This window comes from Chrysochloris asiatica, unplaced genomic scaffold (genome assembly GCF_000296735.1).
Source record: "Chrysochloris asiatica unplaced genomic scaffold, ChrAsi1.0 scaffold00026, whole genome shotgun sequence".
In the NCBI taxonomy this organism is placed as follows: Eukaryota; Metazoa; Chordata; class Mammalia; order Afrosoricida; family Chrysochloridae; genus Chrysochloris; species Chrysochloris asiatica.
In genome coordinates, this window is record NW_006408544.1 from 2,221,150 (window position 1) to 2,243,981 (window position 22,832).

Below are 22,832 nucleotides of genomic sequence, written 5' to 3' on the forward strand. Positions count from 1 at the left end.
TTTAAGTGCAGTGGAGTCGGATCCGGTGGTGAGTTTGAACTGCCTGCTTTTTGGTTCAAACTGACATTGCAGTCCAGCGCATTAACCTACAGCGCCACACCAGGCCAGTTGGGGGACATTTAAGTCTAGCCTCCCATCTAGCCCAGTCACTTACAGACTAGCCACCAGATTCCCAGGCTCATTCATCCCTTCTCTGAACCTCACTGCCCACATCTGTGAGATGAGGAACTCCTAGGTTCTTTGTACTGGTAATACACTAGAGGCACTTTACCAAGTACCATTTTTTCTTTCTCCATTGCTTGCCTAAAATTCCATGCCAAGGTTTTACAGCTTTGTCTGTGTATAGTTGTAAAATTCGGAACAGTTCTCCCATCATGCTCCCCCCCCCCCCCCCCCCCCGCTCCGATTTTGCCAGCTTATACTTGACTCTTCATTCCATCAACAATTTCCTGAGCCTCTGCTGTGTGCCAGCGCTACATAGAGTGGTGCTGAGGACCCAGATAACCAAATCTGGTCTTTCCCACTAGTGGTAGAAAGTATGATTCGTGATGAAAGGTGGAAGGACACAATGCCACAACAAAAATCCAACATATGAAGTACTCTTAAAATTCTTAGAAGAATGCAAGCTGGAACCAAAGGGAGCATGGGGTAGTTCCAAAGAAACCACATAGGAGAATGGAGTTTGACAGCTTCCTGGGTCCATATAGTTGAATAAGTTCATTTGGCTTGGGGTGGATGGTTTTGAGTAGAGGCTGTGTAGTGTGTAGTGTAATTGTTAAAAGCAGGGTTTTAGCATATTTACTGTACATGACCTAGCTGAGTTTGTCAAATGTGTATATCAAAGACCCATCGGCATCAGTTGCAACTCAGTGACCCTATAGGCCAGAGTAGAACTGGCCCATTGGGCTTCCTGTGGTGTAATCTACAGAAGCAAAAGGCCACATCTTTCTCAGAGCAGCTGGTTGGTTTGAAACCTTGACGTTTCAATTAGCAGCCAAGCATTTTAACACTGTGCTATCAGGAGTCCTTAACTGTGGGTTTGAAAAAATAAACCCACTGCCATCAAGTAAATTCTGACTCATCGTGGTGCTATATAGGGTTTCTGAGACTGTCTTTATGGGAACAGACAGCTTATCTTTCTCCCACAGAGTAGTTGGTGGTTTTGAACTGCAGACCCAACCCCTAACTACAGCATCACTAGGGCTTCAACATATGTAGATATGTTGTTGTTTAGTGCCCTTGAGTCACTTCTGACTCATAGTGGATATAGTATCTACTTTATTTACACTTAAGATTTAACGCCTATCAAGACTTGAGCCATTGAACTTTGCACTTGGCTATACGTTTTTGAACACACCAACTAGCATATATTGTGTGAAGAAAATGGTAATGCCTTGAAAGCCAAGATAAAGAATTTCAATTTTCTCTGAGTAATAGTGATCACACAGTTTTGAGTACTAGAGGGCACTGATCAGAAGTGGTTGGAAATGAATGGATGGAGTCAATAAGATCTAAAGCTACTGAAGTGGTTACAACCCACCATACTTTTCCCACTCCCATCTAAATGCCTTTACTTTCAACCACAAGCATTTGAAAACCATGTTTCTAAAAACCAGCCATTTATATTTGTTTAGGTAAGTTACAGAGGGAGTGAGGTGGTGTATTTACAAGTTGGTTTGTCCAGATATGCTATAACTTAGTGTCTGTATTTAATATTGACAACCAAAAATATATATATATATATAAATATCTTCCATCTATACAGCAGGGCAGGAGTATCCATGTCTTCTTGAGCAGTGAATTCTCAGCCTCCCAGGATCCTCCTCTCATAGTGATCGTCTGGCCTCAGTGCAAAGGAGATTAGAACCTGGAAGCCCAGCCTGGCCCCTCCCTTCTCTCCTCTCCGCACTCCAGTGCTCCCAACTGGTGGCAAGCAAGGAAAGATTAATTTGAGTGGCTGGGTAGGAAGAGATGGGGATGGGTGAATCCTAATGGAGCCTGATCCCTAGGACAGAGAGATCCAAGCCTACAGAGGGAGCCACCTCCCTTGAAGTTCATAGTTCTTATTAGTGTGTCCTTGGAAACAGATCCAGCCCTGCATATTAGCTTGGTGAAGAAGGCAAAGTGTAGGAGAAAGGCTTGGTCCTCACCCTCAGGTGTGAAGTCATTCAGGGTGAAGCCTAGTCATTCAGGTGTGAAGTCATTCAGGGTACAAGAGACTGGCTGATAAAAAAATAATAAAATCAGTAATAAAAAAAAAAATTATAAAACCTGTTGCTTTAAGTGAATAGACTGAGCAACAGTCTTGCTTTTGTTAAAATCCTAGAGCCATGAAAGTCCTGAATATTCTTCTGGGTATCATTATTGGCTGAAGTAAAGGAGCCCCAGGCCCGGCTCCGCTGACATCTGTCAGCTCGGAAGTCTGGTCCAGCTGCCTGTACACCAAAGAATCCTGGAGGCTACTGGAAGCAGGCTGGCCTGGTGGTACAGAGCACCTCACACTTGGGAATCAGCCCCCAAGGGGTGGAACAACTCCTCAGGTGTCTTGTCACTTTGACCGGCTCCCCCCTGCCGGAATCCAGAAGCAATCTCATCGAAGGTCCGGCCTTTAGTCTCCGGAACTTTGAAGTAGGTGAAGATGAAGAATAGGACCAGGAGCACCGTGAAGATAATGAAGACGTAGGGGCCACACAGTTGCTAAAAAACACAGAAATACATTGGAGTCCTGGCTGTAGCACCTTGACTTAGTCACTTTACTTCAGGCCCTTTGATCAGAAAAAGGGAACACCCACACAACCCAGGGGATGCTGTGACAATGGCACATAATGGGCTCCAGAGGCATCTTCCCATTGCAGAGCAGGAAGAGGAGATGATACAAAGCTAAGGAAAGAAACCTGGTGGTGTGTTTACAAGTTGGTTTGTCCAGATACACTATAACTGTATTTAATATTGCAACAATTAAGTGATATAGTCTCTCTATACCCAACAGGGTTAAGAGTGTCCACATCTCTGGAAGTCCACCAACAGTGAGTTCATGCATGTAGGTGAATAATGGTGAGTGTAAGCAACAAGGGTATACTCACCTCCACATACTGGAAGCACATGCCCACAATGAAATTTGAGGTCCAGTTGGAGAAGCCAGCAACAGCAATAGCAGCTGGGCGAGGGCCCTGGCTGAAGAGTTCAGCCACAATGAACCATGGTATGGGGCCAGGGCCCACTTCAAAGAAGGCCACAAAGCCAAAGATGGCCACGATGCTCAGATAGGACATCCAGGGCAGCTGTTCCTGTTGAGGATGAGGGGGTGGGGGGTGTATTAGGCTGGGATGAAATAGATCTGCAGAGAAACAAGGAGCAGAGGCAGCCCAGACTGGGTGGGTGGCAGGAGGTGTGGGGCTGACCCTGGATTTGCTATGTGCCCTAGGTATTCTGCACTGGGTTGGTTTCCTTGTGTGCGGACAGAATGATTTCAGCCCTGCAGGGGGATGGTGTCCACCCTCTGGACATGGTAATGGGCTGAGAGTAGAAGGCACAATGAAGAGGTCTCTGTGGCCCCCTGGCTCTGGATGCAGAGCAGTCTGCACATGAAGACATTCCTGGGCATGAGGGTGGGATAATCCTGGAAGCCTAGTAACATGCACAGCTCAGCCTGGCATCAAGTAGAACCATTCTCAGGAGGCCATTGAAGAATGGTTCAAGTCCCAGATCTGTCCCTCACTTGCTGAATGTGAGGCCTCCTGCCCATCACTAGGCTCTTTAAGCCTCTGTCGTAAAAGAAGCATCAGGTACTTGCCCAGAGGTTGGACAGTTGGTGTTGATGTGTGTGTAAAGTACCTGACACAGGGTATGGAAGTGGTTAGCCATCGGCTGGTGAGTGGTCAGTAGGGCTGAGGTGTGCTTCCTGGCTTCATCCCTAACTTGCCACATTACTAACCTCCCTAGGCTTCTAAGACTTATTGCCCACGAGATGGGAATAGAGTGCAAACAAGTCATAAGAACCGAGTAAAACAGGGTGTGTTTTTCTACCTATATGGCTTTTTTGAAGGTTAACTGAAGCTACAGATGAAGACTTTGATGACAAGATTTATTTTGGGCAAACTGACTCCCTGGGAAGTAGGGAACTTGAGGCCTGTGGTTGTGCAGAGAAAGCACCAAGTGGAGAGACACAAATCTCAGCCGGGTGTGAGGGAGGTAGGAGACAATCTAAGGACTAGAAGGTCAGGCCCAGCCTTGAGGTGATGTGTGTGTGTGTGTGTGTGTGTGGCGGGGAGGGAAGGGAGACTAGGTAGTGGGGCTGACCTGGGACCAAGAAGGGCACTATGGAATGTGCTACAGCTTGGCCTTTCAGAGCAGGGGACTCACCAGCAGTGCCAATGCGATGGTCATGAGTACAGCACAGCCTGCCATGCCAGCCAGGCCGATGAGGTGGAGGGTCCGCCGGCCAGCTCGCTCCACCACAAACAGCTATGGGGAGAGAACGAGTGTGTCAGCACCAGCCTCCTGCCCATCTGGTGCCCACCTGCAGGCTTGCCTGCCACCCAGAAACCGAGACCCTGAGGCCCTGAGCTGCTGACCGATTTTAATCAAGGACTCACCGAGACCACGGTGAAGGCTGTGTTGACAATGCCGGAGCCGATGGTGGCATATACAGGCTGCTGCACGCCTGCCTTCTCAAAGATGCTGGTGGAATAATAGAAGACCTGCCAGACAGAGACATCATTAGGGCTTTGCCAGACACTGTGGCTGTCCCCGTGCCTCTATACCAGGAACGCAGAGCAAATAACAACTGAGGGGTCAATGGTTTCTCAAACAGGTGGCTACTGCACCAGTAGGTTCTGGCTCTAAAGGAAATGCCTTCTTTGCTGAGGGCTCGCTTGTTGCTTAAATTTGGCGTTTGGTCATAGCACACACTTGGCCATAGGTTTGACTGGGCCACAGGAAACTGTGGGAGGGGGCACTCACAGCATTGATGCCCGACAGCTGCTGGGACAGCTGCAACACCACAGCAATGAGGAGTGGTTGGCGGTAGGCGGATGAACGGAACAGCTCCAGGATGGTAACTTTTTTCTCTCTCATCATCTGACGGCTCTCTTCCTTCATCTCCTGCAGGTCATGCGTCACGTCCGCAGTCCCTCGCAGCTTCTTCAGCACTGGGGGAGGGGCCAGAGGGAAGGTGGGGGTTGGCTCAGAGTGGGCAGAAGGCAGGGCTTGGGGACAAGACAGGGCAGGGCGCAGCCGTACCACTCTTGGCCCGGTTCTCCTCATTGCGGTTGATGAGCAGGAAGCGGGGACTCTCAGGGCAAAAGGGCAGCAGAATGCATTGCATCAGGGCTGGGACAAAGATGATGCTCAGCAGCAGTGGCCACAGCTCCCCGTTGCCCAGGATGGAGTCCAGGCCAAACACCTGGGGGAAGAAGCAGGGATGGAGGGAGCAGCTGTGGATGTCCTGGCCCCAACCCTTCTCCCAGTCCATTCAACCCACGGTGGCCTCTGCCTGCTCTTGGTCAGACGCTGCACACGGTGGTGTAGCTGCTGCTGTAGAGCAAGAGCTCCAGTTCTGAAGCCAGAGGGTCCTGCGCTCCTGCCGGCTCTACTACTAGTAAACGTGAGGAAACCTGAGTTTCCTCATCTGTATCACAGGCAACCTCCCTCATAGCATTACTGGGCAGACAAATGACAAGACAGTGACAAAATGTCCCCAGCATGGGCTTGGGGGGTTGAGAAGGGAAACCCTTCTGAAGAGAGGGCAGTGTGTGTGAAGGCCTGGTTAAGGACATGGGAAAAGAAAGGACACAGGGCTGAGTGGGCTAGAGCAGGACGGATCAAGTCACTTGGACCTGCTCTTCTGCCAATAAGGCCCAAGGGAGATTTGTGAGGGGCAGGGGAAGTGCCCTCTGGGGTCTGGGTCTGGGTCTGGGCCATATCTTTCTTTGCAGGGTTGTAGGAGGCAGAGCCTGCTAACCAAAGGTCAGTGGCTTAGACAAAAATGTGGCAGTTTGCTTCTATAAAGACTCACAGCCTTGGAAACCCTATGGGGACAGTCCTATAGGGTTGTTGTGAGTCAGAATGAGGTCACCGGTGGTGGTTTGGTGGCTGAGGAGGCTGATTGGGAGACCTCCTTTGGGGAGCTCTGCCAGATTGGACACAGCTGAGAGTCACTGAAGCGGCCTCGGCGTGGTGGAACAGTGCATGTGAACAGACCTGTCTCCACTTACCTGGGCGATGAGGATGCCAACGACGATGCCCAGCTGGTGAAGGGTACCCAGGGCCCCTCGGAGGGCCGTGGGTGACACCTCCCCCACATACATGGGCACAAAGCCTGTGGTCAGGCCACAATACACCCCAATGATGAAACGACCCAGGATCAGCATCTCGAAGGATTTGGCCAGTTTTGAGAAGCCCATAAGCACCGCAGACAGGAAGGCCAACAGGTTTATCATCAGCATCGAATTTCGCCTGGGGGGGCGAGAGCACAGATCAGGCAGGTCCCGAGGTGAGGGCTAGGATCCCTCTAAGCTTCTAGGGCCAGGGCCATGGGTAGTATCCAGGAATAGGGAGGCAGGGCTGTCTTCCCACTTCCCTCAGACCAGGGTTCCCCAAGACCTGAGACAGGACCTGCTGTGCTCACCGGCCAAAGCGGTTAACAAAGAGTCCCACAGAGAAGGAGCCGATCATCCCTCCCACGGAGAAGATGGCCACAGACAGGGACCAGAGCGTGGTGAGAGTGGTGGGCAAGATGGGCTCGCTGTAGCGGTGGATCCAGGTCTGGTTATAGAACTCCTCGATCACCTGCAGGGGGAGAAGCAGCCTAGGTGGGCCAGCCCCGGTCAGGCCCCTCTCTCCAAAGAGGGCTGGCCAAGGGCTGCCCAGCTGACACCAATGCACTGACCAGGTTTCTCGCCGTTTTGTGGACCTTAGTTTCCCCAGGTGAGAAACTAGGGGCGAGGCTCCATCTCTGGAGCCATGCCAGTCCTCATACTTTCCTGGAGGTATGATTTCCGGTGCCCCACTACACGCCCAAAGTGGCTTGCTGAGATGACGACAGCAAATGACCCATGGTGACAGTTCACGTAGAGAGAGTAAAGGGAAGAAGTGCTTCCTCCTGACCTGTCCCTTTCCTCCAAGCCCCAGCTCCTGCCACCTGGGCCCTGTCCATACCCCGCTGCCTGAAGAAACACAGCTGGGACAGGCAGGTGCTGCCATTCAGGAGCCCTGGCAGAAAGGTTTAGCACAGGGGGCTTGCAGACAGGCCCCCCAAGACTCACACTACCACTCACTGTCTCCCAAGCCCTGCTCCCTTGTGGCTGGCCTGGGAGTTCCACCTGGAGGAGCTCAGCCTCCTCCCCCTACAGCTGAAAGGTAAAAGGGAAGGCTAGGTAAGGACAAGGAAGCAATTCCAGGAATTGGAGGCACCTGTCCTAGCACAGCCCTGCCCCCACCGCAGGGAGGGTCTGGCCAGATGCCAGCTCTGTGGCAGGCAGGCAGCACTGATTCTGTCTGAGCACAACCATCATAGGCTCAGGCAGTGTAGACACACACCCACCATGCCAGAGCATAGGCCACACCTGCAGCCCTGGTGGTGATGTAGGGTAAGCACTGGTCTTCTTACAGCAAGGTGGGTGGTTCCAACCCACCAGCCACTTCACGGGTCACAATCAGTCAAAATCGACTTGGTGGCAGTGGGTGTCACTGAGTCAGGTGGTGGTTCCGACTCATAGTGACCCTGCAGAGGGTTTCCAAGGCTGTAAGTCTTTACGGGAGCAGAAAGCCTCATCTTTCTCCGGTGAAACAGCTGGTAGTTTCGAACTGCTGACCTTGGGGTTAGTAGTCTGTCTCGTAACCACGCTACCAGAGCTCAGTCAGGGGGCACCTAAAATTACCCCACCAGAGACTGGGACAGATTGACAAAGTCTAAGTAAGTCCCCAGCCCCTAATTTGAAATCAAGGCTCCAAGCAAGTATCAACCCATCCTCAATCACCTACCACCAGCTCCCACACCCAAAACATCATTTACTTTCCCACCCTTTCCAGGTCTTTGTAGATGCCCTATTCCAACCTGGAGGGTACCTTGCCTTACTAAGCTGGAACCTTTTGAGATCCAGCTCAAACCAGGGCCTGTCCCAAAACTGAGGTCCAGGACTCCTGGTGAGGGAAAGGAGAACTCTAGAAGCCCTGATTCTACTGGTGGCAGAAAGATGGCAGACTTAGCAAAACAGAACATACTGCTTGTGTTCTTCAAGAGATAAAATTGGCTCCAGAGGAGGATGGGTTGGCGAAAGTGATGGTCCATTTATCAGGCTGTGCGGAGAACAAGCTGTCCCGGGTGTTAAGGGAACTGTGCAGATAATAATGCTCACCCCTTGGAGGCTCACAGTTTCTGACCCAGCCTCTGAGTGAAACTTCTCTCCCTTTCACTTAGTTGCCCTGAGCAGCTAGTTCCTGAGCTCACTAAGGGAAAGGAGAGGTGTTTGTACCTGTCCTGACTGGCCCCAGGTGGGTTCAGTCTTCTTTTTTTTTCATTCCTGCATTCCATTATTCGAAGGGTCTTCCTTCTGTACTACAGGTGCAAACAGACTCTATACACCCTTTAAAAGTTTGCCGAGAAACCAGCTAAAGGGACCTGTTTGGATTGTGAGCAAAGCAAGAAAGAGGAATGCTGAGTAAGGGCCTACCAATTCTCCTACCTAAATGAGTGTAAGGGTGTGTGACATGTGGGAGTGAGAGAGGGAGAAGTCTGTTCTGTTTTGACAGCTCAGGTTTCATCCCCTTCTTGGCACTTGGCTTGAGACACTGAGGAAGCTAGTTGATAAACGTGATGTTACCGCAGTCCTGCCCCAGTTAAGTCTTGTGCCTGTGGTAACACTAGTCAGAGAAACCAGTTTGTCCAAGGCCCTCTGATGCTTAGGACATTTTCTGGGGTTGAGGAAGGATAAGCAGCCAGCCCCCTTCATGTTAACCTTGATTCCCGTCTCATCCTTTTCTCCACCCACAGAAGCTGTGCTTTGCTTTCTGTTCCTGCTGCTGGTGAGGGTGCTCCAGGTCTTTGTTTTCCTGGGGAGCGGGGTGGGAAGTCCGTGCCCTATGTAGGGCTCCAAGCTGGCTCTTGGCTAAGGAAAGGTAATGGAAGGTCGGGTGGGTGGCTGAGAGACGTTTTGGGGTTATGTCTTTTACCCAGTCATTCTAGAAGTGGACTAGGGTGCCCCTAGGAAAGAAAAGTCTCCTAAGTGAATCCCACAGACCCAGTTGCCCCAAAGTAAGATGGTGCCTCAGCCCTGGCTCAGGTAGATGATGGCCTGCCCATGTCTGCTTTGAACCCTCATCCTTCTGTGGCCATCACAGTCTGGGAGCGACCCTGACTCTGTTATCACCACCTTCTTTCCTAATTTGTCTCCCTATGCTACCACACAGCACAGGCCCTGGGGCTCACCTGGATCCTGCTCCTGACTCTTCCCACCCAGCAAAGCTAGCTTCCACTTCCTCCATGAAATGGCCACAAGGCAGCCACAGCTCTGCTGTCAGGTGCCCAGGCTCAGCCTGTCCATCTGCTTCCCTTTCCATCCACTTTGCCCTCTAGGTGAGTACATGCATACTGGGGACAAAGAGAAGGGGTCTGGACAGTTTGAGGGGGACTGTCAAGGCAGCAGCTGCTCTAGATTGAAGGGCTATGAGAAAATTCTGTCCAGCCCCCTCATTGTACCTGGGGGGTAAAGAAGCCCAGAGGGGTTACTGAGTATTACTGGGGGGGCGGGCATGGGGGAACTGAGAGATCTCTTGGGCTGGCTGGCTTCCAGTAAAAAGCTATTGCTCCCCTCTCGCAGTTCTCCTGGGGTGGAGGGAGAGGCTTGCTTCTGTCTAATGGCTCCTTGGGAGATCCCCCCCCTCAACCTGGGCAGTTGGGTGTGAAGGGCCACATGTCTGCCTGTCTGGGAGGAAGCTCTCACTTCCTCTCTCTGCTTAGCCTGTGTCTACAGCAAGGCCCTGGCCTGGGCCTGGGTGGGTGGCAGAGCTCACTGGCACATGGCAAGAAGTAAATAAGCCATGACTATTGTCATTGTGATTCTTGTGACCTTTTAACAGAGCATTAGAGACAGACTTTTCCATTTTTAAATTGCCTAAGGACAAACCACTCCCCTAAGGAATTTATAGTGGAAGAAAGAAGCTGAAGGCACGAGGGGTCTGCCACAGGGGGGGTGATGCTCTATATTCAGAGCCCTGCCTGGCTACCCCAGCAGCAAGGCCAGTCTGTAGAGCCCCAGAGGATTTAGACCTCCAGGGACAAAAGATTTCAACTCAGTAGAAAGAAGAGCTTTCTAGGCCCCAGAGAACGAGACTGCCTCCTGTGGAGGTGGTGAGTTCCCCGTCAGTGGGGAGTGTGTAAGTCAAAGTGATCTAGAGCAGGGATTGTGTATGCTTTCTGTTGAAGACCAGTGAGAAAATAATGTGAGTCACAAATGACTGCTTTTGCATATTTTCTTCTCTCCCCACTTAAAAAAACAAAACAAAAAACAATCCTTTAAAGACTATAAGAAGTATTCTTAGCTCACAGACTATAAAAAGTCCTCAACAAAACAACAAAAACAAATAGGCTAGCTGCTAGCCAGATATGGCCTTCTTGCCGACCCCTGATCTAGAATTCTAGACCCAAGCCAAGAGGCTGACTGGTAGGAGTATGTGTTCTGGAGTCTCTGCTGGGTTCACCAGCCCTCCCCGTGGGCTCCTGTAGACCTACTCCAGGAGGCCTGGCTCTCCCAGATCATTCCTGATGGCATCCCCTCTTTTAGGCCTCCCTGGATGCTACTCTGGGGATGATCGGGTTAAAGAGCCAGCCAATCTGTGAGCTCCAGGAAGAGGGAGGAAAGGGCCAGATTGTCCAGTGAAATCCCTCAGCTTGGCCTTGACCCCTGCTGACTCCCTATTCCCCCTCAGCACCCAGCCCAGAGCTAGGTCTCCATAGCAACTTTTAGCCACGCCCCAGAGTCAGCTGGGAGTTCAGCACCAGATGCTCTGGGTGGACAGACAACCCCGCCCACTTGCTGGGTCCCCCAGGGGACCTCTCTCCTGGTGCCCTAGGAGCCAGATGAAGCTAGAAGCATGAAACAAAAGATCAGACCACCCAGCCTGATTCTCTGGGAGAGCCCTGAACATGACTTCTCTCCAAACCAATGGCAGGCCTTTCCTCCTGCCTTGACTGGCTCCTCACTGGTCCCAGGCAGCCAGAGGGAGCTTCATCTCACCATAGCTGCCCCTGCCCAAAGCCTTTCTTGGCTCACTATCCTCATGATATAAAGTGTCTCCTCCTCCACACCCATACTATGACTCATACTATAAGCCTCACCCTGGTTCCCCAGAACTCACACAAGATGGCTTCTACTACCTGGACACCCCACACGTCCAAGCTTCATGCTCACCTGTTCGGTGCCTTCTTCCTGGTGAGCTGTTAATCACCTTTCAAATAATGCAGTTTCGAGAAAGCCTTCCTGATACCCACTCCTCCCCCATTGCAGTGGTTCTCAGCTAGGTTGGGGGAGGCAGGGGAGAGAGGGTGGTGGTTTTCCTCAGAAGACATTTTGGGTTGTCACACTGACAGAGTGCTTCTGGAAGGCAGTGGTAGAGGCCCAGGACTGCTCAACATCCTACAATGCACATGTATGGCAGCACCGAGATTGAGAAACCCTGCTCCGGGAGCCAGTCCCTCCCCCTTCCCTACTCCCACTGTGCCAATCCAGTTTCTGTCCCTGCCCTCATATAGCTCACTCCAGAGCTGGGGGCTTCTCAGGTTGGATTCACCAGTGTCCCTGGTGCCCAACACAGGACTCGGGGTAGAGAAAGCTACCACTCAATCATCAACAGGCCATGGATGTAGCTTAAAGGACTTAAGAGATGATGTGGGTTTGATGGTGTAAGACATTGTGCAACTGTGTGTGGGAACCTGTTAAGATGCCTGTGCATGACTGAGCTTGACTCAGCATGGAAGTCCAAGCACGTGGAACAGCGGTGCGGCGGCTGTAGGTGTGTGAAAGGCTGACTCCGGTATAACCCCTGTCCCTTCCACGAGTCAGCCGCCCTGGATTTGGATCCCAGCTCCTTGGCTTCATTACTTAATGCCTGTTAACGTCTCTGTACCCTAGCATCTTACCTAATGGGATTATTACATGGAACAATATCTGGGATTTTGTAAACTGGGAACAGGACCCCAGACTCTTTGTATCTAGGCAGAGCAGAAGTAAGGAGTGGCAGGATACACGAGGAAGTAAGTCTTGCTCCCAGCAGCTCTTCAACTTGGGCAGACCTCATCCTCTCTCCAGCCCAGGGTTCCTCCTTTTTCAAACAAGGAAGACTGAGCCACCTGCCTCTTCCAGTCCAGACTGTCTGGATTCTGGTGATGCCTCATTCTTAGACATGCCCGACACTGTCCCTTGGCCAGGAACTTGTGGTTTCTCAGTGGCCTTTAGTCATCTCTGTTGGCAATTTAGCCCATTTGGGGTGGAGATTGGGTTAATCCAGTTCTCAGAGCTGGATGCCCACTCTGTTGCTAGGATCATCCTCTCACTTCCTCCAGAGAGACTTCTGGCAGGCTGTCGTCATCACTCACACTGTGGGGCAGGGGATGAGCCCAGGGACCGGGAACTCGGCTTCTCTCTCCAGGTGAGCTCACCTGACCTCAGTTTCCACATCTGTAAGAAGAAGATCCTAGCCCTACCTGCTTCAAGGTAATTTATGGGGAGGTGCTTTGTAAACATTTAAGATAATGTTATGATTAATTAACCACTTCCAGGAGGAAGCCCTCCGGGGCCTGTTTTATTGAAGAGACCAAGGTTCTGTAATTAGCAGTATTATTTGCATCCTAACCATTACTGGGCAAAGTCTCTTCTCTAGAGTATGCAAAGCACAGCCTACCAACCCAATGCAGTGTCTTAAATTCTTCTAGGCAGAGCTGAGAAGTTAGCGTGTTGAGTACAGGCAGCTAACAGCTACCGTGTCTTTTGTACAAGCTGTTCCCACTGCCAGGATACCTGCCCCTCCTTCTCTACAGAGCAGACTCACCCTTCAAGGTCTAGCCAGGCTGCCAACTTCTCTGAAGCCTTTTCCGTTTTTCCCATCACCCCACCCCTGAAGAATTAGTGGTTCCTTCCTCTTTATTCCACAGCACTCTGAAGTTCTCCATGAATATACTCCAGCTTTTTCCAAAGTGTATCACCAGGACCAGGCATGAAGACTCCACAAGGGTCAGGATTTGCCTATTTTGTTCATAGCTATATTCCTCCCAAGGCACCCTGGTGGAGCAGTGGTTAAGTGCTTGGCTGCTAAACCAAAGGTTGGCCGTTCGAACCTACCAGCAACTCCCTAGAGAAAAGACCTGAGGTCTGCTCCAGTGAAGATTCTAGCTGAGAATACCCTCTAAGGCAGTTCTACCCAGTCCTATCAGGTTGCTATGAGTTGGAATCAACTAAAGAAGCACACACAACAGACAGTCTGTAGCACAGAATGGACGCGCAGCAAGTCTTTGTTAAATGAAAGTGCTGGCAGCGTTGAATCACCGTGCCATCCTAGGGCAATTTCTTCAGTACCTGTTGCGGCATGTTACCCCACTTGCCCAGCTACTACACACTGCTCTGAGATGTGCTTTCATTTCTTACCATTGTGGCCTCCTATTCCCTTCGCTCCGGTTTTAATTTATCTCTTGCTTCTAAATCTGTTCCTGGCTGGAAGGACTACAATCAGGTTAGTGAGAAGTGTAACGTGCAAAAGTAAACAGACCTAGTGCCCAAGTGCTCAGCCCGGAAACGCCACTGGATTCCAGTACGTGCACTCATGTGCTATCAATTTTAGTCTCTCTGAAGCTTCGGTCCTCAGAGGTGGTATCTGAAGTAACCTTAGGACAGGTATCCATCCGGCTCCTATAAATACAGTTTACCACCTCAGCTGGAGATCCTGGTCAGCTGTTCTGCCCTTTTTCACACCTGTTGTAACCTTTCACCTAGTTCTGATAAGATGGGAGGACTAGAGAATTTCATTGTAGACTTGTCCACACCCTTCATATTAGATGAAGTACTGAAATCCCTCCTGGCCAAACCCAGCCCCTTCTCCCCCTTCTTCCTGCCTCCTTATACTTCCTTACACTACCCTCTCCTCCTCTGCTGATTCCTCACATGTTTAAAATGAAGCATTCATATTTAAAACAAAACAGCTACCACCAGCTCTTTCATTCCTGATCCACAAGTCTCTTGGCAGCATTCTCTACTATTTCTCATCTCTCTCACTCTTCAACTTCCAGCATTTAGGTTTCCACCCACATGGCTCCACTGCTGATCTTTGCCATCCGTAGCGGTTACGACCGGGCTGCGAACCTCAAGGTCAGCAGTTCGAAACTACCAGCTGTTCCGCAGGAGAAAGATGAGGCTTTCTGCTCTAGTAAAGATTTGTTGTTGTTGTTATGTGTCATGGAATTGGTTCCGACTCCACAGCAACCCTGTACAGGGTTTCTGAGGCTGTAAATCTTCACGGGAGCAGAAAGCCCCCTTTTTCTCCCACGGAACAACTGGTAGTTTCGAACTAATGACCTTGTGGTTCGCAGCCCGATTCCTAACCACTATGCGACCAGAGCTCCTTCCAGTAAAGATCATAGGCCCAGAAACACTGTACAGGGTCGCAATGAGTAAGAACCGACTCCACAGCACATAACCACCACCACCAGGTCACCACCATGTCCTAATGAGTTTAGCAACATAGAAGTGATTTGTCCAGTTCAATCTGAGGCATTTGACAACATTAATTCCTTCACTCTGTTCATGAACCCACAAGGTATTGAGTACCGATTACTATGAGCAAGACACTGTTCTAGGTACCAGTTACCACGGAGTTGCCTCCAACTCCTGGAGCCCCAATGAGTATCAGAGGAGAACTGTGCATGGTAGGGTTTTCCATTGTGAGTTTTCAGAAGCAGATCATGAGGCCTTTCTTCTGAGATGCCTCTAGCAGTCAACTGTGTTAACCACCTGTACCAGCCAAGGACAACCACCACTGATAAACTAGTGAACATACTTGACAAAAGCCCTCATGGAGCATGCATTCATTCTCCCTTAGTCCTGAAAGGTTCTTTTCTCCTGGTTGTAGAAAGCCAAGCTCTTCTCTGATCTCTGACCCTCTTATGCCCAATGGGGATGTTCCCTGGGGGTTCTAGGGCATCCTATTTGGATACCAGTGCCCAACTCATCAGCCTTTCCTATAGCCTGACTACTCTCCTTAAGACCCGCATGTCCAGGTGCCTCCTGTATATCTCTAGCTGTGTCCTGCTGTGAAGTGCCATTGAATCGGTGTCAACTTATAGTGATCCCATATAGGGTTTCCAAGAAACAGCTGGTAGGTTTGAACGCCAACCTTATTGTTCATAGTCCATTGTTTAGTCTACAGTGCCATACCAGGAGTCCTACCGAACTTCAATTCCTGTACATCCCCAGATATTTATCGGCTCTGCTCATACATGCTCCTCCTTCATAACCCGACAAAACCAAAACCCCACTGCTATCAAGTTGATTCTGACTCATAAAGACCCTCTGAAGGGTTTCCGAGGCTATAAATCTTTACGGGAGCAAAGAGCTATGAAGTAGTTGCTGAGTTTGAACAGCTGATCTTATGGTTAGTAATCCAGTTCTTATCCTACAGGACCATCAGGGCTCCTTTAGGGACATATGTTGTTGTTGTTAAGTGTCTTCAAGTCAGTTCTGACCCATAGAGACCCTGTATAGATAGGATTTCCAAGGAGCCACTGGTGAGCTTGAACCGCCAACCTTACAGTTCAAACAGACCTTGCAATTTATTGCATTAACCCACAGCACCACACCAGGACTCCTCAAATATCTGTTGAATGCATGAATGAATTAAATGAAGGAATGACTTTTGTCCTCACACTGAAATGATTACTAAATCCTGTCCAGTTTCTCTTGTGAGGGATTACATTTTAAACCACTATGGCTCCTCAGTAGGAGTCCTGGTGTAGCTCTGTGGGTTAATGCGTTGGACTGCAAAGTCAATTTGAACCACAAGTTGCTCCTCGGAAAACCCAAGACAGGGTTGCTATGGGTCGGAACTGACTCAACGGCACGTAACAACAACTACATGGCTCCATAGGATAAGCACTGGACTGTAAACCACAAGGTCAGTGGCTTGAACTGCCAGCTGCTCTGTGGGAGAGAGATGAGACTCTTGAAAACCCAATACAGGCAGGGTTGCTCTGAGTTGAAATCAACTCCCCAGCACTTAACAACAACACTGCAACACAGCATTCTCACTGGTTTTCCTGTTTCTGTGGGCTAATGTGTTTGACTACAAAGTTGGTTTGAATCACAAGGTTGGCGGTGATTCAAGTTCACCAGCCGCTCCTTGGAAAACCCTATACAGGATCGCTATGGGTCAGAACCAACTCGACAGCACTTAACATTTCTAATTTTCAGACCTATTCCACCTTACTAGATACCTGAATCATTTTCCAAAGCTACAAATCTGACCCTGTCCTCACTCTAAAGTCCAGTCACTAACTTGGCCTCTACTCTGGTCCTCACATGCCCATTGATTGTGCTTTGCCATGTTGGTGGTTGGACATCTGTCGATTCCACATACTCACAAGGCCCTTCATGGTGGAGTTCTGACTTACCTGGTTGGCATTCCCAACCTTCTCTCTTCGCCTGCCACCCAGTGACACAAACTACTCACACCCTGCCTCAAATGTCAGCCTTTCTCTCCTCTGGGTATTTTGTTCCTTGCGTGGTACTCCCAGTTGACCTCCCCCAGATTCTGGTTCCGGAAAATAGCTTCTCTATTCTGTCCATGAACCCTAGCGTAGAGTACTAGTTCTGTCCTTAATTCCACATGTGGTCACTGAAAGTATTACTTAATAAATTACTTAGAAATTAGCATCCCAGATCAATCTGGGGTGTCTAGAGGATCCCAACATGAAATCAAGGTAGAGAACTCAACCTCCCTCAAAGCTTGTTTCCTCCCATGGGACCATACAGATTACAGAATTCCTGAAAGGAACCAGCTCTGAGACACACAGAGCTTGACAAGAGCTGTTCACAGCACAGGGTAAAAGCAGGGTTTGGGATTGTTCCAGGCATGGGCCCACCGTCACCATTTCAAACAAGTACGGAAAAGTCTCATCACCTCCGCAGCAGCTGAGCATGACTCAGCAGGTCGAGCCTTCCTCCCCAACACCGGGTGTGGCCCCCACAGCTATCCTCCGCCTATCTGGAGGCGGCCCAACTCTGACTGACACTGCCCGGTTCCCCTGATCTCCCTTTCCAGCCTCAGCCACCAGGACAACATATGTAGTCTGGACAGGAGAACCTCCACTCTCATTTTATACTCCTGGGAGAGCACAGTTTATTAAACTGATGAAGCCCAGAGGCGGTGGCAACAATTGGGTTTGGCTTGTGACCCCACCATTCACCAGGTACTACGTGACCTTGGCATGTTGCTCATTTCATCTGCCTGACTGCCTGAGCTTCAGTTTCCGGGTCTATACAATGGGAATCTCAGTCCAGTCTCGTAAACCTATGTGAAATGTGTGGCATAGAGAAGGGGTCACAAGCCCCTTTCCCCTCCATAAAGCATGTAGGCTGGGCTGGAGGTGACTGATTGCCAGGGTCCATGTAAGCATCGGTATCGTTATACTGAACACTGCTTAGATTTTTCAGTTAGTGTCTGTGTTGGGCAGGAGGTTGGCAGGATGACTTCTACAGACCCTGTGGTTTTGTGGGCTTTAATGGTCTAGGATTCTTCAGCCTCAAGATTCCAGGGCCAGAAGCCAAGTATCTCTAACCTGGTCAGGGCCAGAAAACTGGCTGGTGAGGCAGATAGTGTGTTAATATAAATGACAGTTGTCACCAAGAGGGCAGTGTGAGTATGTGGGTGTGTGTGGTAGGCGGTGGAGCATGGAGTGAGTGTGCGTTGATTAGCGAGGGATGGCGGAGCACTTACCTTCTGGGGGGCATTGATGACGCCCGTGTTGTAACCAAACTGTAGGGAGCCAAGCACAGCTCCTCCCACAGCCATCATGAGGCGACCCGTCAGCTTCTGTAAAGAAAAAACAACAGACTGTCACAAGCATGTCTGGGCCCAGGTTACTACAGGGCAGGTTCCCAGGTTAAGATATCTTGCCTGACTCCTGGCACCATGTCTGTCCTTCTCCCAGGAAACTTAGCCACTCCTGACCACAGGTGCCGGGTCAGCCCTGCACACTTCTAGACACTGGCCAGTCTTCACCCTGAAGGAGAGGGGATTGGGGTCTTCCCTCTACAACCAGGTCTTGTCAAGAAAAGAGGAGGCTTTAGCACTCTGTGGGGTCTTATTCCCCTGTTGGAACCATGCTTGGGGGCGCCAGGTGGTTCTAGAGCCAAACCCTCCACTCTAAGGGCTGTAGTCAGCCAAATTTCGTGGTAGGAGCATCACAGATAGGGGGAAATGCTATGGACTTGGAGCCAAGAATGCTGCCTTCTAATTTGAGTCTACCTGCCAACTTGTGAGTTCCAAAAGGCTAAGTCATTTCCCCTTAGATCCCTCCATTTTCTTAGCTGCAAAATGGGACTAGTCATGCTGACAGCATGGGAGGTGTGGCCCCCCCCTCCACAGACCTGGGAGGCAGAGATAAGCTGTAAATCACTTAGGAGTCTGTGGCAGAGTCAGGGCTGGAACCTAGGGCCCATGACTCCCCACCCAGTGCCCTTACAGCAACAATCCCCATACCACAGTCTTCCCAGGGCTATATGGGCTCAAATGACCTAGCAGCGAGGAATGTGCCCTGGAAAAGCAATGACATGAGGCCCGTAAGGGGGTCTGGCCAAGGCATACTGACTGGGCGAAGCACTGGGGAGGAGGAAAAGGACAGTGGATTTGAGGGGATGAAGGCAGCAGGGAGAGGTCTATTTACACAAAGATGAGAGAAAAGTGAGCATGGCTGGGAGGATGCAGAATCTTTTTCTGGCTTTTAAAATGAGGAAGCCAAGAAATGTGACTTCAGGCAGGCCCTCAATTGGTTGTGGGAGAATGGAGGGGGTCCGGGGGTGGGGAGGCACACCAAAGAACCCAAGAACCGACTTGCCACTTGACTACATGCATCACATGTAGCACTGGTCACAGCATGTGACTTTGCTGTGGGCCTCAGTTCCCCACATAACCTAGGGGTAGCCCTGACTTCAAGTTCCTCACAGAGAGTACTGGGTGTGGATGTTGTTAATCAGCTGCTGCTTTCTGATCTTCATTCTCTGGAAGCTGTCAGGCAGTTGCTATGAAAGCCAAGGTTCTAACATGAGAGGCTGAGAAGAAGGAAGACAATGAGTACCCAGTGCATGAGCTCAGGGTCTTCCTTCCCACTGGTCACCTGGCCCCTGCCTTCCAAATCCTGTTTTCATGGGCCACCTCAGAAGATAACCCCCCCCCCCCCCATCACTCCCCACAGATCTCTTTCACTCAGCTCCACAGGAGAGGGCTCAGTGCTGGGCCATCAGTTCTGAGTGTACGCTGCCCACCTGCCACACCTTTTCTGGTACGTTCTGGCCATACACTGGGCTTATAGCAGACAGGCCCTCCAGCCAACTGCTGAGGGTGATGGCCAGGTTTAATAAAGGATGCGCATCCAGCATAAGTATCAAGGAGTGGGGCTCAGCAGACATCAGACGCTGAACCACCTCCAGGTACTGGTCCTTCTGCCTGCTTGTTGCTATTGGGAAGTGCCACCGAGTGGGTTACAACTCATAGCAACCCTGTATGGCAGGGGTGGGAAACCTCCGACTCACAAAATCATTTGGCCCCAGTTTCTGCCATCACACTAAGGGTGAGTTAATTAACTGCTTGACCGAATATAACTGGCTAGTTTTTAAGTTGATAATTTAATGATGTTACAAATTTTGGCAGAAAAAAAGGTTTTCTCCATCCCTACTATACAGAAGTAGCTGTATAGCTGAGGAGTAGCTGGTGGGTTTGAACGGACCTTTTGGTTAGCAGTCCAATATTTATCCTACAGCACCACAACACAACCCTTTGGACTCCTGGCAGTGACCCTATATAATGAAGTATGGAAAAGAGAATTTATTTCTTTATGTCTTGATTTGGACACTCTCCAACTATTATATTTAAGTTCAAAATCAAACTTCAGAGGAGTGTTGTATGTTACCTTTTGTGTAACAACAAAATGGCTGCAGTTAGGGGGCAGACACCTACTTACTTACATTGTGCTCTGGGACTGGTTAGAAGGGAGAAATCATTCTATACCCTTTTTGTACTTCTTGCATTTTGAATCATGTGACTATATCATCTATTCAAAATAAATTTTTTACAAGCCCTATGATTTCATGGGGGCATAGTGACTCTGTAGGATTAATACTGGACTATGAACCACAACGTCAGCAGTTTGAGCCCACCAGCTGCTCCAAAGAGAAAAGATGAGGCTTTCTGCTCCTGCAAAGATTTACAGCCACTGAAACCCTATACAGGGTCACTATGAGTCAGAACTGACTTGACGACACTTAACAACAACATAATTTCATATTACTTCAGACAAAGCAGTTTAAGTAAAAACACTGAGTGAAAAACAACGCAGATGATTTGGTAATCTGGCAAACTTGTGTTCGTGGCACATGAATCAATGTATTGAGTGGTGACTGTGAGGGCTAAGTGCTGTTACTGCACATCCTGGTTTAAGTTTTGCTTTGACGTTTCAGGGGTCTTTAGGCCTGAGTCACACATAGGGCCCCTCTTGGCAGCTATTCAGCTGTAGCCTTTGGCAGTGGGTCTGTCAAGGACAAATCCTTCTGCTGGACTTTGCCACTGGCAGGTCAAAAAACCTGCCTACCTCCACCCTGGGTTATAGCCACATTCACTCATTAAAATGCTCAGTGTGACCCATGCTCAGGACCCTGTGCCAGGGCTGGGGTTCCGTGTGAAACAGGACCCAGCCCTGACATCAAGGCAGAGGCTTCTGGTCCAAAGGGGAGGCAGCAGCCAACAAAGAAAAGTTCATATGGTCTGGGCTTCTACAAGGTCTAGTTTGGTTGGGGACAATCAAAGAGGTTTTTTCAGGAGGTGACTCTAGAGGTGGGCTGTGAAGAACATGCAGGGAGTTTGCCAAGTGGGGAAGCAGTGGCAAGACTGCATTCCAGGTAAGCAGTATAGCATGTGCAGAGGAAGAGGGGGGACAGAAATGACCAGGTTAAGAAAGAGTGTGCTGGCTGGCTTGCCGCTAGATAAAGGGGTAATGGTGCCTCTACCCTTTGGCAGGCATGCCACACCATCTACGTTCCCATCTTCCACCCTCAGTGCACGTCCTCACCACACCCAGCTTGACGATTGCTAGCTTAGAACCCAAAGAACCAAGTTTAAGTGCAATGAGGCTCTTACTTTCTACCTTGGAGTTGGAATATGTGGCAACCCTGTTGCTAGGACTGAGTTTCCTCACAAAGGAAATGGAGATAAAAGTTCCTGCCCTGAAGAGTCGCAGGTTCTGTATGGAGTGCCCATCAGGGAGCTGCTCAGAGCTCACTCATCAAATGCTTGTTGAATCAGAGGCCAGGAAGCCACCTTTAAACCAGCTCCTATGGCATGGCCAGAAACTTGGTGATGAAGTCCATTCATTTAATGTTGTTTTTATTTAGGTACTGAACTGGTGGACAGGTACAAACCCTACAGAGCTTGTGACTTCCTTTAAATCTTTTTGGGAATGAGGGAGGAATGTTGGGCTTAGAATTTGAAACCCCCAATAACCCATCACATCACTGCAAGAATTAAAGTGTTTAAGTGCTCTGTATAAGATTTCCAGAGTAGCTGGTGGGTTTGAACTGCCAACCTTACAGTTCAAACCATCCTTGTGGTCCAGTGCTTATCCTACAACGCTGTAGTGTTTAACTGTTGGTACATGGAGGGGATTGCAGTCATCTATAACGAAGCAAAGTAAACGATTTGTTGAATGTTAAAGTGATGATCTGCTCTGTAGACCTTCACTCAATTCAGACATACACACAAAAGGGTAGAAAAACACGCTAATAGTATGCCTTCCATCCAGGACTGTAGAGAAAAGACCTCTTAGAACCCAGGCTGACCTGAGTTCAAATTCCAAGTCTCCTAGCATGGCCACAGGCATCTCAATTCAGTGAATATCTAGGGCACAGGGCCCAGCACAGAAGAGGAGCTCCCAGCCCCACCTCTTGACATTTCTATCCCAATTCTGGGGTCTAGAGGCTCCATCCAGGAAACCCTTGATGAGGTGTCACCATTGGGGACCTTGCTTCCCACACACTGGGATACAGGGTTGCCTTTTAACCCAGGCCCGTGTACCTTCCCTTCTTAGCACCCCAGGTCTGGGCTTGGCCTACAGCAGGCCCTTAGTCAATATTGGCAGAGGGAGGTGATGTCCCTAAGAGTCATTCAGAGAGACAAAGCATTCTCTGCGGGAGGAGGGTCCAGGTGCCAGCATAATCCAGAGTACCCTTCATCTCTTCCTCTGCCCAAAGCTTCCCACATCGGTTTCCCATGGTGCACTGGACATTGGCACATAGGGCTTTGGAACTGCTTAGTCCACAGTTCTAAAGAGGCTAGGAGCTGGGGATGAAAGGAACAGGGGTTTCTTTGACTCAGGATCACTAGCTCCCTTTTTATTTTGGGTACTTTAGAAAGATTTCATTTGAACAAGGGTCTGGGCATTGAAAACTTCAGAAATTCAGAATTGCTGTAGCGCCCTCATTTGATAGATGGAGAGGCTGAGATCAGCAAGCACAGGCCCATCATAGTAAACAAAAGCCAGGGCTATATAGCCCTAACGTACTTTGGATTTCTATCCTGTCTCT

At 49.8% G+C, this 22,832-nt stretch overlaps 1 protein-coding gene across 1 annotated transcript; it reads right to left on the reverse strand.

Moving 5' to 3' along the window:
• Positions 1-1,689: 1,689 nt before the first annotated feature.
• SLC2A1 (solute carrier family 2 (facilitated glucose transporter), member 1) lies at positions 1,690-21,089 on the reverse strand. Its single transcript, XM_006839649.1, has 10 exons — positions 21,081-21,089; positions 17,977-18,072; positions 6,629-6,789; positions 6,216-6,456; positions 5,242-5,404; positions 4,963-5,150; positions 4,596-4,700; positions 4,363-4,464; positions 3,084-3,287; positions 1,690-2,697 (listed from the first exon to the last, which is right to left on the reverse strand). Exons 2-10 carry the CDS (start codon positions 18,052-18,054, stop codon positions 2,497-2,499), a joined length of 1,443 nt encoding a protein of 480 aa, XP_006839712.1. The 5' UTR covers positions 18,055-18,072; positions 21,081-21,089; the 3' UTR covers positions 1,690-2,496.
• Positions 21,090-22,832: the final 1,743 nt, after the last annotated feature.